The sequence below is a fragment of the Thamnophis elegans genome, chromosome 10 (assembly GCF_009769535.1).
Source record: "Thamnophis elegans isolate rThaEle1 chromosome 10, rThaEle1.pri, whole genome shotgun sequence".
Classification (NCBI taxonomy): domain Eukaryota; kingdom Metazoa; phylum Chordata; class Lepidosauria; order Squamata; family Colubridae; genus Thamnophis; species Thamnophis elegans.
In genome coordinates this window covers 43,967,249-43,984,635 of record NC_045550.1, presented here as the reverse complement: position 1 = coordinate 43,984,635, position 17,387 = coordinate 43,967,249, and the positions used below count along the sequence as shown (strand labels likewise).

At 39.5% G+C, this 17,387-nt stretch overlaps 2 protein-coding genes across 5 annotated transcripts in view; one reads left to right on the top strand and one right to left on the bottom strand.

Annotated features, from left to right (window-relative positions):
- Positions 1-89: 89 nt before the first annotated feature.
- On the top strand, positions 90-7,405 carry PFN2 (profilin 2). Of its 2 annotated transcripts, XM_032225008.1 has the most exons (4): positions 90-500; positions 3,387-3,579; positions 5,395-5,485; positions 6,600-7,405. In XM_032225008.1, exons 1-4 carry the CDS (start codon positions 369-371, stop codon positions 6,685-6,687), a joined length of 504 nt encoding a protein of 167 aa, XP_032080899.1. In that variant the 5' UTR covers positions 90-368; the 3' UTR covers positions 6,688-7,405. The 2 variants fall into 2 exon arrangements, with proteins under 2 accessions (XP_032080899.1, XP_032080898.1); XM_032225007.1 differs by having other exon boundaries at positions 186-500; positions 5,395-7,401.
- A 1,898-nt stretch (positions 7,406-9,303) lies between these two features.
- The window catches only part of RNF13 (ring finger protein 13), a 52,588-nt gene continuing 44,504 nt past the window's right edge, over positions 9,304-17,387 (bottom strand). For all 3 annotated transcript variants that reach the window (XM_032225013.1, XM_032225012.1, XM_032225014.1), the window contains 2 exons: positions 12,180-12,260; positions 9,304-10,970 (listed from right to left, as the gene is read on the bottom strand). In XM_032225013.1, coding sequence (XP_032080904.1) covers positions 10,588-10,970; positions 12,180-12,260 — 464 coding nt within the window. In that variant the 3' untranslated portion in view covers positions 9,304-10,587. The remainder of the gene's footprint in view (positions 10,971-12,179; positions 12,261-17,387) is intronic.

The following is a 17,387-nucleotide window of genomic DNA, read 5'->3' as shown; positions in this document are numbered from 1 at the left end:
CCGCACTCTTTCGACTGTTCTCCCCCCACCCCTTCCCCGGCCGTCTCCCCCTCCCGCGCCTCCTCCTGACGCCGTTCTTTGCTGCGGGGCCGGTTGGGCGCTGCCTGGTGGCCTCGGCTCCGGCTGTCTGTGGGGAACGGCCATTAAAAAGCGGGCGGGCGGCCATCGCGGCAGTCGCCAGCGCCTCAGGTGGACCCACCCCCTCGGTCCCCTCCCCCGCTCCCTGCCTCGCCGCCTCCCCGCCGCCGCGCAGAGAAGCTGTCCGCTGCGGGGCTGCTCGCTCCGGCTGCCGCCTCCGTCCCCCCTTCTCGCCCGCCCGCCCGCCTCTGCCGCCGAGCCCCGGCTTCCGCCCCCCGCACCCACCGAAGATGGCAGGCTGGCAGAGCTACGTGGATAACCTGATGTGCGATGGCTGCTGCCAGGAGGCCGCCATTGTCGGCTACTGTGACGCCAAGTACGTCTGGGCAGCGACGGCCGGGGGCATCTTCCACAGCATTACGGTAAGGGGAAGCCCGCGGCGCCCGGGAAGAAAGGAAGGAGCCACCCCGGAGGGGCGGGGGTGGGGTGAGGAAAGGCAGGGAGGCGAACCCGACATTTGGGAAGGCGGCCGGGGATTGGGGTGGGGGTGGGGGCTTCCTCGGAGATGCTGGGTTTTGGATCCGCATCGCATTGGGCGAGCCGGGAGCAGCAGCTCCGCGGGTGGGGTGGAAAGGGGTGCAACGGAGCCGGAGCTGCTGAGGGCTGCCGATCGCGGGGCACCCTCGCTTCACGCGCGTCCGCAGCAGCACCGCCGTTTGCGGAGGGGCTCGCCCTATCTTCCCACCGCCGGGCCGGGGTGGGAAGGGCCGCCCGCTGCCCCCGTCCGCCGCTTCCCTTTCTCTGCCTCCCCTCCCCCCCCCCGCGCCGTCCTTTAGAGAAATCCTTGGAAAGTGTGCGAGGGAAGAGGCGGGAGGGGGGGGCAGGGAGTTCCCTCGTGGAAGGGCTTTGCTCCCGGCCGCGGGGTTGGCTTCTTCCCGCGGAAAGCCCTCTCCCGGGAGACCCAGCGGGATGAACGCGTGAATTGAAAGCGAACCCCTCTTTTTTTCATTCCTTCGCCGCCTCCCGGCTTAGGGTCTTGGAAGGGAAAGGCTCCTCGAGAGGTGGCCCTGGAGGGGGGGGGGATATTTGTGATGTGAGGCGGTGTGTGTGTGGGGGGGGGGGGAGATAAAGGGCTCCAGATTGGGAGAGGTTGGGGGAAAGCTGCCGTTGGAGTTTCGCCCCAGATTTCAGGTGCACGTGGGGGCCAGGTGAAGATAGATAAAGCCCGATCCTTCATGGGGGGGGGGGAGTGGGTATCGTTTCGTACGGTAGGTTTGCGGGGGAGGCTTTTACTACCAGCCTTGGACTAAGTCATGCCCGGCAACAGAGCGGGAGGGGGAAGAGGGAAAAGGCCGGACCGTGGAAAGGGCGCGCGCGCGGGCGCGGGCGCTTGCGGATGATTCAGAGGGAGTTTAGCGTAGGAATCCCTGAGTCTGCCTCGCGCTGCTGGGGAGGAATTTGCGAATGCAGCGTAGGAGGCCTTTGTGAATCCGTTCCTCGCCAGTTGCTCCAGGTTTTTCTCCTCCAAGATGGCGCATTGCCGCTGATTTTTTTTTAACCCCTCCTTTTCTCACTCCTCTCCCGAGATATTAATCACCTCGGTTCCTGCACTGCAGTCTTCGTCTTCTCGCCCCTTCCTTCTCTCTCTTTCCCCCCCCCCCCAATCTTGGCTTTCGGACTTATCCTAAAGTGCCCTGGTCCATAGAAGTAGAGCTGATAAAGGAGAGGGATGATCCCTCTATAAGAAGGTTCCGTATTGTGTGTTGACCAGCCGGTGTTTGCAGGCTGAAACACCGCAATTATTGGCATGATATAAATATTTGTACACATAATCGTGGTGCCAATACACTCGAAGTCCAATTTGATGTTGCATTGCAATCCTGATCATGGCTGGCTCTTTTTCTCCGGAATGCCATTTTGGCGAACTGCTTGCCTATGTGGGCAGGCATGTGCAAGAATCGACAAACTATTGAAATGTTTTTCTCTTTTGTTAATAACGTATTCCAAGAATAATTAAGTTTTTGCTTAAGGTATCAGCAATGTTAAGATAAGGCTTAAAATATTGCCTTATCTGCAGCAGGTATAGAGGATGGATTAAAAAAAGCAGTGTCCTTGGTGGCTGCTGAGCTAGTCTTCCTTTACTGTTGAGATGGTGATCATGATAGGTAGACTCCTGGCCTGTACTTGGGAATGAGTAGGGCCTGCTATGACTCTGCAGTTCCATTGGAAGGAGACGCCTTCCAATGGTAAAACGTGGGGCACACATTTTCTAGCTGAGCTGCCTCTTCTATTGTTATTGTCTGTATTGTTTGAACAAAATGCTGGCCTGGGTTTACAGAAAAAAGACTGATTTGTAAGCAGCTTGCTTATTCTATTTCCAGCTGTTAAAACAGGCCATGTTTGTTACTTCATTTCCCTCTTCTATATAGCTATCCGATGCCTGGCAGTTCTGAAAACTTATCCATTTTTGTCTCAGCAATCTCAGTAGCTTACCATTATAATGTTTGCAAAAAGCAAAAATTTGCAGTAATGGGAGTAAGAACCCTGTGTGCTTTACATTTGAGAAACTTGGTTTAAGAAGCCCTAAAGCTCTAGCTATAAATAATTAAGGATATTTTGCATTTTGTCCTTCAGTATTTAATGTATACTATTAATGCATTAAGGCTGTAGTTACATTGCATCTAAGAGGGTTTGTGGACAGCATAAAGCTGTTAATGGATTGGTTCACCCTGTATCTCATATCTATGTTGAATCCAAAGGTGGTGCCTATTCATATAGTAAAACGTCTATGGTGTCTATTCCTATACTTCTCTTTGATATTTATTTAAGAAATAGCTCCTTAACCTGCATATAATTTTGTTAGCACTCGAAATAACTTTTTACAATAGAGTTCCAAGCAAAGATGCATGACTTAACCACAAGAATTTCATGCATTCCATGAAAGGATTGGATGCAATCTTAGAGTCCATACAAAAGCTGGCATCAATTTGTAAATTTTAAAACTACTAAAGAGAATTATTGAAAACACATAATAAAATGAAATTTGTGTTACATTTTATTTAAATCTTTGCTCTGGGTTCACCTACGTTTTAAGAGTGCAACTGGCATGTCACTCAAATTAAAAATGTGCTTTCTGCTTAGAGATTGCACTTCATAGCTAAAGAACAATCCCTTGAATTCAGATTTCCACCTTTATGTTAAATTACTAGAGAACTTGCTATTGAACTTGCACAATTTCTAGATCCATAGATTCTTCAGGGTTCAATATTAAAGATTCAACTAAAATTCTGGATTTCTCTCTTTGACAGCCTATAGAAATAGATATGATTGTAGGAAAAGACCGCGAAGGTTTTTTTACCAACGGTCTGACTCTTGGTGCAAAGAAGTGTTCTGTGATCCGAGATAGCCTCTATGTGGATGGTGACTGTACAATGGACATCAGGACAAAGAGCCAAGGTGGCGAACCAACATATAATGTTGCTGTAGGCAGAGCTGGACGAGGTAAGCTTTTTTCCCACTATTGTTTGATTTGCTTTTTTGTTAAATAGTAGAATATTTTCAGGCAATAAATAACTTCAAGTTATGTCCAATAAAATTTGATCATAAAACTGTTTTTGCCCATATTGGTAGCGCAGGATTCACAGTATTAACGCTTAATGTTGAAAATGTAAATGAGTTGACTACATTATTTATTTTCAAAAAGACAACTTGGATTTTTAATTTGTGGCATATGCATGTAGTGTTAGAGAGCAGGGATATTCTGAACCATTCAACTGTTCATTTCAATAGTTCACAAACTTATATTAAGCTCACAGACATTCCATTAAATCATTTTCTGAACTTGGAGTGGGTACAAGTAGTTCCCAATTTATGATTACAGTTGGGAACAGAACTTCCTTTGCTAATTGAAGTGGTTGTTAAATCAACCTGGCTTCCTCGATTGACTTGGTTGGACACCCACTGGGAAGGTCAGAAATGGTGATCATGTGATCTCAGGGCGCCACAGCCATTGTAAATACATGCCAATTGCCAAGCACTCGAATATTGATCACATAACTGAGGATGTTGTGATAGTCATAAGTGCGAAGACTGGGCATGTCATTTTTTTCAGCACCATCATAACTTAAAAGTGGATGTTAAATGAATGGTTGTAAGTTAATGATTATCTGTATTACTTTTGAGTTCAGAAGGTCCCTCCAAACACTTCTTTGGATTGCACTTATAGTATAAATAAGAAATGTGTACTGAAATATACTGGAAATTTAGTATTCGCTACATCCACATCCTGTCATTTCTCTGGAAGTTCAAGGTCCTATTTTCCCCTCAAACAGTCCTCTAGAATAGAGTAATTTGAGAGTAACTTGTCAATTATCAAGTCACAGCTCAGATGTGAATTTGAATATGGTCTTTCAGATATAAGTCCAACATCTTAATCAGCTTCGTCTTTAAGTGTACAGTGTATAGAACAGTGTTGGCAAACCTTTTTAGCACTATGCCAAAATGGGAGCACTAACGGTGGGGAGGGCACCGGAAACCGGAAGGACAGCTCCCTGGCATGAACGCATGAGAGCACCGGAAACAGGAAGAGCAGTTCCCAGGAGGTCATCTGATCTTCCAGTTTCTGGCATGCATGCACGTGCAAAGGCCAGCTGTTTGGCACGCGTGTTCCTGCTAGAAACTAAGCTTCCCGGCACGCGTATGCACACCTGAGAACTGCTCTTCCTGTTTCCGTGCTCCCATGTGTGAGGGAGCTGCTCTTCCAGTTTCCAGCGCCCCCGTGCACACAAAGAATGAACCCAGAAGAGCAACATGTGATAGCTGGCGTGCCCAGAAAGATAGCTCTGCGTGCCACTTCCAGCATGTGTGCCATAGGTTCACCATCACGGATATAGAAAAAGCTGAACTATATATACATGAACACTCTTGTAGTGAGAACATCTTGAGAAAAGAATTACTATATATTTTAGTGACATCTACTGGCATACAGGAGAACCTACAAATATATTCTAAATATTTCTGAACTATGCTATTCTGAGTTATACTGCAAAGAATTCTGATCATATTTAAACCAAGTGTTTTGGTATATTTACTGTAGTTATTTTAGCTATAATTCCCACATGATAAATATGCTACTTCTCAGACATTAGACAGTTTATCTGCCTACACTTTTTATTCAAACTTTTGAAAAAGAAACATTCGAACAAAGAATAATCCTATGTGATTGTTCTAATGTGAAGCATCTGAGTATTCTTATTACAGTGCTTAATTAACACTTGGAATGATATTAACACTCTTTTTAATTGTTTTCTCTTTCAGTCTTGGTCTTCGTAATGGGCAAAGAAGGGGTCCATGGAGGTGGATTGAATAAGAAGGCATACTCAATGGCAAAATACTTGAGAGACTCTGGGTTCTAGTTGCTAGGCAGACTGTTAAGTATTAGGGAAAATTGCTATTAAACTTTCCTGACAGTAATCTACATTGTGGAAACTTTATTAGCAATGCAGGGTGATGGGGAATGAACCTGTGTCTCCTTTGTATCCCTCTATTGGTGGGGAAAGGTGTTATTCTTTCTTTATTTCTGTTCATCCTTGTTTCCTTGTGTACTCCAGCATTGGTTATGGTTATGGGAAAGAGAAACTGTCCAAAGAGGGGACACTTAATAAGAAAGCTAATGAACTGGCTTTACACCTGCAGAGGTTTGATATCTAAACAACCTCTCCCCATTCACATAGCAACTCTCATCACAATCCTTTTGTGTTCACCGTATTACTAGCCTAAAGATGGCAATTTATTTACACATTCTTTTCCCTGATGTCATGGCTTCAGTTACTCTTTTCTTTGGTATGTTAATCATTGTTGTATCCACATTCTGTATCTGGCACCATCTATTGCAAACAGATGATATGCATGATACATTGAAGCCTTGGGAAGAAAATCATGCTAAGTCCAGACTTTGCTTTGTCTTAGCGGTTAATGTGATATTGAGAACTAATCCAATTTAAATGAAGTGAAATAAAGGTGCCGATTGTACAATCAAGATTGATCAATGCCTCTTCAGCACTTTGAGCATTTACACAGCTCATTAGTCTTCCTTTGTAGAGCATGGTTGGGAGGGGTAAAGTGCATGCATATCTCTACTTTTTCCCCCTTGTCCTCATCCACTTTTTGTTTCTTTGCTTCCATCTTCTATCTATAAATACATTTTTTAAAATACAGTGCCTGGTTTGTTTAACCAATTTGCTGCTTGAAAGCTGTTAAAATTGTTGCTCTAGTTTTGTTGTTGCTCTTCTGTGTAGACTTGCAAAACTCTTCATGATGTCTGAAGCACATCCTGCTTTAAAAGGGTAACTGCAAAACTATGAAAAGGTGCCGATGCACTTCTCCCATCACCAAACCACCATCACCATCTTGAATGAATCCCCAGGGACATTCCATCACCACAATAGCTCAGGCACGTAACTTTCTTTGCCAGCTCCTGTTCTGTAGTTGAACTGTAAAAAGGCTGCCATCATGGACTTTAGATATCCCAGTGTAACCATCTGGAGCGTGTCCAGTTTTTTTTTTTTTTTCATAGGACCAATTTTGATTTGCAGTTTGGGTTGTATATGATACTGCAGTGTCACTGTCAGCAAACTGCAACATTTGGTTATACAGGTAGCACCTTGACTGACATCAGTCTGTTGCAACGTTGAAAGGATATTAAGACTTGCTACTTTGATACCAGTGTATGTTTTGAAGGGTGGTAGTTTTAAAATTAAAGTCCAAATAATATCATTTTAAATCTAATTTTCGTTTGGCCTATCATGCCCTAGCTGCAGAAATTGTGAAGTAAATTGCCTTGTGCATTGGTCATCTGAAACATGTGTAACCAAATTGTCAGTTTGAGCACGGTACTAACATGTATGTCCATTTAAAAGAGAACTGCAGAACTCTGTATACAGAAAATGAAAGATGGTCTTGGTTGGAATAACTGAGTTGGCTGTCTTGTGATACATTTTTAATATGTATTCTGTGCCATACTAATATTTTAAAAAATGATCTGTTGCTATTGTGAGATGGATTTTAACTACAAGAATGGTTTCCTCTGAATGGCACTACCTTAGGGACACTCTAGTATTTGCTTCTATTGTTTGAGCCTTGTGGATAATGTACAGACTTAAACAAATTCTTGTTGCTGATTTGTTCATTTATTTCCCTGCACTTTGTTACATCTGGGATACAGTCTAACTCATCTGATTTAATATGCATTTCAAAAAATGCCATAACTATTAAACACCTTGTTTACAGACAGATGAAATAAATTTATTCCAACCAAATAAATTATGAATTAGTGTGTTATGTGGTGTTTTTTTCTTTTTCTTCGTTGCCCTTGTGGATTATCTATCTTATACTTACAGTAATATTTTTTTTCTATGAAGATGGGTATAAATTTAATTATCATACAATCTGTTGAATTTAGTGAGTAATCCTCTGAAAATCCTTTAATAAATACGTCACATTTTTCAACATCTGGGAGAGAAGAAATCTGTATTCAATTATGTCAGTATTGCTTTTGCTGCTCATCAACTGAAAGTCATGAAAACCAGTTTGATCAACAGAAAAAGCTGATAGCCAAATTTAGAGCTAATACTGAATCTGGATTATATTCAATCTCAAATTATTTATTAATTTTTACTGATTTCTGGTAAATTAATTCATTAAATTTGCTTGTCGCCCATCTTGACACAATGACTCTGGATGCCTTACTATATTGAAACCATAAATATATAACCATTTAACAACTTGGTGGCTCTAAAGTTAAGTTATATTACAAATGGAGAAGGTTCCAACTATTATGGTAATTAATACATAGATGGATGTTCATGAACCACATACAGCCTGGTATTGTGTAAGCCTTTATAGGTTCAAAAATTAAGGAATCTAGAAAAACGTATAGAAAGCAGGTCTTTCCACTTCCACCTTTAAACAATCCCCCAATCTCTAAACCATATTAAAGATAATTTAAGAAAGGAAATGGCAATTATCATCCAGAGGCTTTCCACTCCCCTTTTATAAACACCTCAAAAGTAAAACATAGAGCTCTCTTCAATGATAGAAAGCATCCTTTAGTTTACCAGGAAACATGGCCATATATCATTGCTCAAAGTTCTTCCCTTATTTTTCATAGCAAACTAATAAACCATTAGGCCTTGCAATCTAAAACTTGCTAAACTTTGATGTAAGATATCTAATCTTTGAAGTCCCTTTATATCCATGGAAAATAAAATACATAAAGGTATGTTGGTTGGATGAAAACCTGAATGCCAACTTCACTTTCGCTAATAGGACTTACGACTTAATAATGCTGTGATATGCCTCAGGATTACAAGCGCATGCTAAGTAATTTAAAGTATGCCTGCCATGTTTTTCAAGTAAGCAATACTATTCTTTAAAAAAATATTAGGATGAATATTTGACAATTTGTTTAAAAAGCAAATAAGGTTTAAGAGTCACAAGTTGAACAGAGGAACTGTTTTGTTTCAGACAAATGGCAAAGCACAGACTTCTTAAAATATAAAACTGATAAAACAGCTATTGAAATGTTTATCAAGGGGGAAAATTTGTTCATTAATTGGATAAATTGAGCTTGCAAAACAGTTGCCTGAATAAATTAAGAATACTTGCTAATTCTAGTTATCTCTGCTCATAGGTGATATATAGATGGTCTTGCACATTTTAGAAATCAAACATTTCAATCCAATATTTAAGATATCTCAAGCCCTTCTTTACAATAAAATCCAATACTTTAAAAGTATGAAGTATAGGATATACTTGTGTTGATGACTCAGGGCTTTTAAAAATTAATTGTACAAATACTAATGTGAAAATTGAAGTAATTTATAAAAATTTTATGATTTTTTCCCCTTCTTGTTCACTTTCTTGAACCTTATTTAGGCATGAAAGCCAGCTGGGTGACTTTGGCAAGCCACTCCTTCAGCCCAACTCACCTCACAGAATTGTTATGGAGAAAATAGGAGGAGGAAGAAGTACTAGATATGTTTGCCATCTTAGTTATAAAAATAATAAAGGCTTGATAAAAATATAATGTGTGTGTGAAAGAAGTCAATTCAGGTGTGGTTGACCTAAACTGCATTCAGTAAACCAGTATGTTGTGTGCATAAGCAAGTATTTTCCAAAGCTTATGGCTATCATGCTAGTTCACAGGTCTCACTCAGACACAGCTTCTTTATAAAGAGAATGGCATTTATTTATTTATTTATTTATTAAAAAGAACCATGGCAAGAGTGGTTAATTGAAATGTCTGGTAATCTGCCTAAACACCAGTCATGCAGGAAAGAGTATTAACCATTTTTGGAAGGATAAAGGAATTCGCACAGCCTGTTTTAATGTAGATCCACATATACTGGCAAAATGGCTATTAAAGTGGAAAACATATTTATTAACATCCTTTCAAACTTTCCTGTACAAGGCTATATAAAAAAATCCCTGTAATTTGACTATACAGAAGCATGGCTACATTTTTTACAGTTACACTTCTATATAATGAAGTTCTTTTCATGATACAGTGTAAGTAAAATCCTGTTAGCTATGAGCACTCATTTTCAAATTCAATATATAGTTTGATTTATTTCTCTGCATAGTTTTTAACCAAGCTAATGTAGTATCAGACATTCTTATTACAAGATATAACTCATTTGTGAATCAGTACTGCACATAAAATTGCTTCCAAATATGGCATACGCAAAATTAAATGTTCTAGTAGGTGGTGTGCTTTAAGGTTGCCTTTCTGCATTGGTCCCAATCCCTGTCTGAAGAAAGCTTATTAGCCATGTACGCTAGTGAACATGGGGGTTTTCCTGTTTATTTCCTTAAAGATGGGTTAAGCTAAGTCATGTTGAGATTCCTTTGCCAGGTGCTTGCAAACACAACAGGATAATGAAAAAGACCGTCAAAATCCTTCAGAGCTCAAAGCTCCAATTCCTCTGTTGGGAAATACTCTTGGCAGACAAATACAGAACAAGCATATCTTGTTCTTTAAAAGGTGCTGGTTCTTGTAGAGAAAGCCTTCACAGACAACACCCATACATTTTTTGGTTGGATGGATGTTTAGGGTAGTACTTACCATACGTTTAACAAATAACCGAATAAGTCACTGCTTACTTACACTGCTTACTTTTCCCTTAGCAGGGAAAACACATGTACGGTCTCGGTTCAACTTCATTTAACAAGATGCTGATATACCTCTTTTGTGAGGGTGCATTATATTTAGTGGTGGAAGCCCCATTACTAACATTGTGAAGTCCTGTTAAAATGCTTGTCTTCAAAAGACAAATCGAATAAACAAAAAGAAAAGAAACCTGCAATGAGATTAAACTATAGAATGCTATATGAACAGGTGCTTCTAGTGAAGCAATGGAAGGGCTGCAATGCACTTCTCTTATGTACAGGTACATAAGGTGAGAGGTCTCTGGGGAGAGGAGTTCATGTAACACTGTAACATTTTGCAGTTCAAACAGCATCTGCTACTCTGTAATCCTTTTCATCACTGGGCTGTAGCTGGACTACTACACTTTCTTCCGTCACTCCATTCTCCGCATCGCTACTGTCAATATCTTCATTTCCTTCCTCCTCCTCCTCCTCCTCTTCCTCATAGTCTGAAGATTCCGTCATATTTGGATGAGAGTATGACTCTGATAATGCCCCAAAAGACTGAGTGCTAACTGAAGCAATCGGCCTAAGCAAAGGGGTATTCTCAGAGACTTCATTCTCCTCCTGACTGCTGTCTGTTTCAGAATCTGAATCTCCCTGAGAAGGGACCACTTTCTGTTTACAGACAGGACACGTTTTCTTTGTTTTAGTTAGCCAAGGATCCACACATTTGCAATGGTAGGCTGCCAGAAAAAAAATAAAAAGGTAGGGAAAGGAGAGAGAGAGAGAGAGAGAAAAAGAGGTGTTTGAAGGAGACTGGAGAAAATGGGCAATTATAGGCAGTTTGGGGATAATTTTACATGTTTTATGATAATACATAAGGCACTCTGCGCCACCCACCTTCAGACCATTTTTTTTCTCTAGAAGCCGGTTTACTTCTGAAGAAACTATAGATGCTACTTATCTGTATGTTTTTAAGTTCTTGCCGCTTAGGCATTATCCTAATTGTACAACAGCGCAGTAGCCCCATTGCTGAATTTAAGAACTGTGAAATAATGTTGGGCCTCTGAATAGTCTTACATTTTCAGGTGATGGTTATTATTCTATTATAATGCCTACAATCATAAGATGCAGTACATAAAATAAGTTAAACTGGCCCTTCTACCTACATCTGCAATCAAACATTGTGCTCCCTATACTAATTTCTACTACTAATAGTTGAATTTCAACTATTACGAAAAATTAAGTTCAACAAAAATCTGTGTTTGTGGAAAGCTATAAATGTGGAATTTATGGAGCACAAACAACACAGAATCCACTAAAGTAAATTATTTAGCTATAAGCAATGTCACATTTTTACCTGTAAGCAAGCCACTGATCTGTACTTTCAAATAACACTCATGACTTGGATCTCCTTGGATTATCATTTCAAAATGCAAACTGAAAATAGCATAATTGAGTTTTTAAAAGGCAACAAATGCTGACCTGCTGAATCAGACAAAGTCTAGTCAGTCCAGCTATTCTATTAATCTCTTCGATAAGATGAAAACTGTCAGCCAGTACATAATATTTTATAAATATGCATTTTGGATGCAACAATTTAATATTAATATTTAAAATGTTACCTGTTTCAATCCAAATATACAATCATCTAGGATGCTGATAACACTGAAAATTCCTACACATATAGGAATAAATTTCTTACATGCCACACCCTGACTTTATTATATTCTAAACTGTAACAGTAATAAATTTCATATGTCTTTGCCCAAGATGGCTGGCAATTCTTGGAGATGTAATCACAACAATTATGTAGGAACCAGCCTTATTATTAGTTTAATTTAAAAAAAACTGCATTTACAAATATACAACATTTGGTTTCTTGTCTATAAGAAGCAAATCATCCCTCACCAAAACAAGAGTTCAATAAATAATCCAATGTAGCTACTTACCATGAGAACAAGGAAGAATTCTGAGTTTATCTCCGTCCTCATATTCATCCAAGCAAATGGCACAAACATCGTACTCATCACCTGAAGCAGAGAAGTTTGAATGAGATAGTACAGAAGCAAAAATAAGAGTATGTAGCAGAATCCATACCCTGCAGAAATTTATTCAAAGTGCCTTTAGGTGGCTGTTTCAGATCTAAGCCATTGTAAGTAAAGTTGACAATTGACAGCTTGCTGGATTACAGTTCATTGCCTTCAACCACTATATCAAACTGGCTCTATCATATAGAGTATTAGCATTTAAATAGTTATATTAAGACTTCAGAAAATCTGCTATGCAAAAACTATATAGATAGTCCTTGATTTATGACTGATCATTTAATGACTGTTCTGAGTTACCATGGCAGGAAGAATGCTTTATGGCTTATACAACACTTTTAGCTGTTGTAAAATATTGCATGCGTGTTGTTTTCCCCCTCCCCCAATCACCTGACCACATTTGGTGCATTTGGCAACCAACCCACATTCATGATTGGTTGCAGCATTCCATTCTCATGTAATTGCAATCTGCAAATATTTATTTGCGTGTCTCTAATAAAAAAAACCCTATTCAGGAGAATGGATTCACATTTACGCATGTGAGTGTCTTAATTACCGGCATAAAATGGGTAGTAAAATTAGGTCCAGTCTTTTGGGTCCCCTGAAACAGTCATGGCTTGCAACCAAAAATCCACTCCCAACTGCAGTCTTAAATCAAGGACTACCTGTGGCTCAATGGAAAAAAGTGCTTTGTAACAGCTGCTATAGGCATTCCTTGTAACTTTTGATGGTTGTGGAAACCTGAAGAACTGCTGCCAGTTTAAACAGTTTACTACCCCACTAGAAAGGGACAATTATAAGAACATGAAAAAAATTATAATTATTTTAAAACTTGCCATACTGTATCTCTAGATAGATGAGAGCTGAAAGCTAAGCAGGATAAGACCTGGTTAGTACTTGAATCAGATACCACCAAAAATCACAAGACTGTAAGCCAGAGATAGAAATTAGAAAAACATCCAAGGAGGCATCTATATATACTCCATGTTGCTTTCACCAAAAGCAAAATAGATATGACTTATACTCCCCTTGTGTAGAGTTTATTTCAAAAATATTCACTGACAGAAATGACAGAAGTATCTTACCATTCTATAGAATTCTAGTACTTAGTAGGATGGCAGCTTCAATACAAGAATAAATGGAGCACTTTTGGTGAAAGATATTTCAGGATGTATGGAGAGTCAATCAAGAAGCTCCCTGCAACTTCTTATACCAAAGCTATCTTTTCCTAGTGGGGTACTGCAAAAGCCCAGGAAAGACAAAACTGCAAAACTGTTTACAGCATCATCCAAGTATCTTTACTCTTAAAAAATAAATCTTTTTTCAGCTCAAATAAAAGCATTTGCTCTCTTTGAGTCTGTGCCTTCAAGTCAGCTTTTTTGACTCCTGACGATGGCCTAGATCAGTGCTTTTCAACCACTGTGCCGTGGCACACTAGTGTGCCGTGACATAGTGTAAGGTGTGCCGTGGGAGAATTACTTTATATATAGTCAATATAGGCACAGAGTTAATTTTTTTTAACATTTTCTAATGGTGGTGTGCCTCGTGATTTTTTTCATGAAAAAAGTATGCCTTTGCACAAAAAAGGTTGAAAAACACTGGCCTAGATGAGTCTCTGTAGTTTTCTTGGCAAGGTTTTTCAGAGGTGCCTTGCCTCCTTTCTAGGGTTGAGAGAAAATGACTGGCCCAAGATCACGTAGCTATCTTTGTGTCTAAGGCAGGATAGAACTAATGGTTCCTCCCTTAACAACTTCATCAAACTGGTTCTCTGCAAATGATAATTGGGGGGGGGGATCACTCCCTCCCCAAATAACTGATTTTTTAAATGGAGATATGTGGCATAAAAATTGGGGAAAAAAGTATTAAGGTTGGCCAAGAATCTAGGAAATATTTCAATTTTCATTTGCTTTGGCTGAAGATCCTGGCCACATTTGGAAAGCAATTCCCAATAAGGAGTATAGAGTATTCTAGTCTTTAGGGCACTAAAATGAGATGCTGTTGTCAGCTTTACTTTCAGGAGATACAGATAAAGCTGGCAACAATAAACATTTGCTGCCATCCTCAGTATTGTTCTGCTAACAGACTACAGGGCCATCCCAAAGTGCCAGAAATTTCATTATCTAGTCAGCTAAGTGACTTTGATGAGGGAGTAAATTGTGTGGCTATTGAATCTGCAGTTGTCATTAAGCCAGGAGGGTGAGCTCACCATACAGAAAACAGAGACAAGACTAAAAATGATATTGGCAGGATGGAACAATGAGCTGCATTTAGTGTGAGCTTGAATTGAGCTACCAAAAATTAAAAATGGAAGCCAGACTACAGTTGCATTAATGAGCTGGGTGGCCATATAAACTGATTTAATAAACAATTGGACTAAATGAATACATATTACATGGGGTCTTGATAATACAGATGGTCTTCACTTAACAACCACTCATCTGTAACTTTTTGAACTTACGGTGGTGTTGAATGAAGTTCCAATCATTACAGCATCCTGGGGCCATATGATTGCCATTTGTGATCTTCATTGCTGGCTTCGGACAAGCAGACAATGAAAAGACCGCAAGAAGCGCAAATGGCAGTCTTGGGGTGTCTTGGGATTTGCTTAATGATGGCAATTGGGAATGCCAGAATTTCTGTTGCTAGACTTTAATGCAGCTACATTTAACAATCATATTGTTTAACCCTGAAAATTCCAGTCCCAATTACTCTTGTTAACTCAGGTCCACCGGTAGACATGAAAATGATTTAAGATATTCCAAATAGTACATGAGGTGACTCTCTTAATAATTTTCATCGATTAGTGCAATCACAGACTGTATTTCATGGGAAACAGTTATCCAACTATAATTTGTTAGACTTCAGTCAGGGAAATATGTCAAATTTACCACGCTGAAAGAAAGATACTGACAAATTGAAACATGTCACAAAGAGAAACCGTGATGAGCAGCCTGGAAACCAAGCCCAATGAAGACTCAGAAAGAGATGGATAACTCCAGGCATCTTAGCTCTAAGATGTTAATTTGCCTCTGTTGTTATAGAGGACAGGACTAGAATCAGTAGATTAAAATTGTAATAAGCAGATCTAGCAAAACATTAGAAGTACTGTATTAAGGAGGAAAAGAGCCACAACTAATGAGACTAAAGAGTTATAATCAGAGGCAGGGTGGCTATTTCTCCGTAGAATGACTAATCTAATTATTAAGATATTTGCAGCCCACCAGAAGCACAGCAGAAACTATAGTGCAAGTACACATATAGAAAAAAAAGGTTCACCGAAATAAATGCTGGTAACAATTCACAGACTTTCTCATCCTAAATACTAACAATGCTCCAGTTCCCTCATCTCATTACTGTGACATAACTGTCAGGACATTTCCTCGTTCCACCCACCAGGAAAGCTAGTTTTTATGCCATACAAGAAGTCTGTGTTGCCAAGATACAGCCTAGAACCTGTTAGCTCAGATTTAATACAAAAATTCAGTTGGGAGATGAAAGTATCCCTCTCTTTTTCTAAAAAGTTTCACTAATTAGTCTCATCTGAATGCAAAGAAGAGAATAAAGTTTGCAGGCAATCAGAATGTGTTATAATTGAAAGAAAATGAAGGAATGCCTAACACCAAGATTATACTTCTCCAAATCTGCCATCCAAATATGAAATTAAGAAGAAAAACTAGTTAACCCTTCAGTGTCAACAGAGTTTGACCAGCTGTAATTGGTGCTAATGGATTTTGCATTAGTGCCCTGGGAAATCTTATCTTCAACAAATGGCAATTTTGGCTAGTCTCTTGCCAAATATAGTATCACAAAAGAGCTAATTCTGAACTAGGTTTTTTAAGGTACAACTTTCTTCGTGCCAGGAACCACAGGGATTACATGGGCCTGCTTTGTTTAGACGCCATCGTTCTCATAGCAATGTCTTTGATTAAAGAAGGTAACAACCCTTTTTGTGTTACATTTTTCCCTAATCACCTTTGTTTTCCTCTGGGAGGTTAGCACACACAATTTTACAAGCCACTTGGTTGATATTTTAGCACGGACAACTGAACTATTAACGGGAGAGTAAGTTCTGCCTTGATGCTTCCCAAATTAAAACTGTTGGGGAAACAGAAAGATTTGTTTTTTTTAAATCAAATATCTATAAGTCTGCAAATACTGTGAAGTGGCAAGAAATTTGCCTAACTACACAAAGAATGCTTCACATACTGTAGGCAATTAGGTCTGTAAGTACCCAACAAAGCACATTAAGATTATAAATTACCAATATTATTCTTGTAGCTCTTTTACTTACAATGTAATCAATGTATAGTCACAGTAAGTATAAGCAGCATTAATGTGAAAATGTTAATTGAGAATTTATATTTCTAAGCTGGGAATGGAGAAATGTGCAAACAAGATGACCTTTAGTTTAATGCAATAGAAATCAAGTTATATTTGAACTAGGGTGTTACACTGTGACATACCCTGCAATTTGTTAATGCTAAAACAAAAATTATAAGGGATATCTATAAACCCTTAAGTAGTTAGTTAGCTTCCATTTTTCAGACAATTATTTCTGTAAAGTAATAAAAGTATCTGCTCTGCCCTTCTAAGTCCGATAAATTGAAGAATCATAGTGTATGTAGCCCTTACTCGAAAAACAATTATCATCATGTTATTAGACTGCTTCTAATAGGGAGGAGATTTGAAAAGAGTCATTCTGGAAACAGAGGAGTCCACACAGTTCAAATATGCTAATATACAAAAATATTTTGTTTTCACACTCAAAATAATTCCTTCAAGGACTCTGCACTCATATTACAATCAGCATATTTCAAATGTTTTATTTTGAGTGCAGAACAAGATACTTCTGTTTCAAAGCACGTTTTCTGAACTTGCATTGTTCTTCTGTACAGCAATATGACTGATGGCCTCTCTTGCCTCTTACAAATGAAGTGTTATCTTTCCAGCTTTCCTGCTGGACCAGGACAGAACCGGGAGGCAATTATGGTCCTTCTACTATTGGTTAAGCCTAATAGCAACAGCAATAGCACTTAGACTTATATACTGTTTCACAATGTTTTACAGCCCTCTCTAAGTGGTTAACAGAGTCAGCATATTGCCCCCAACAGT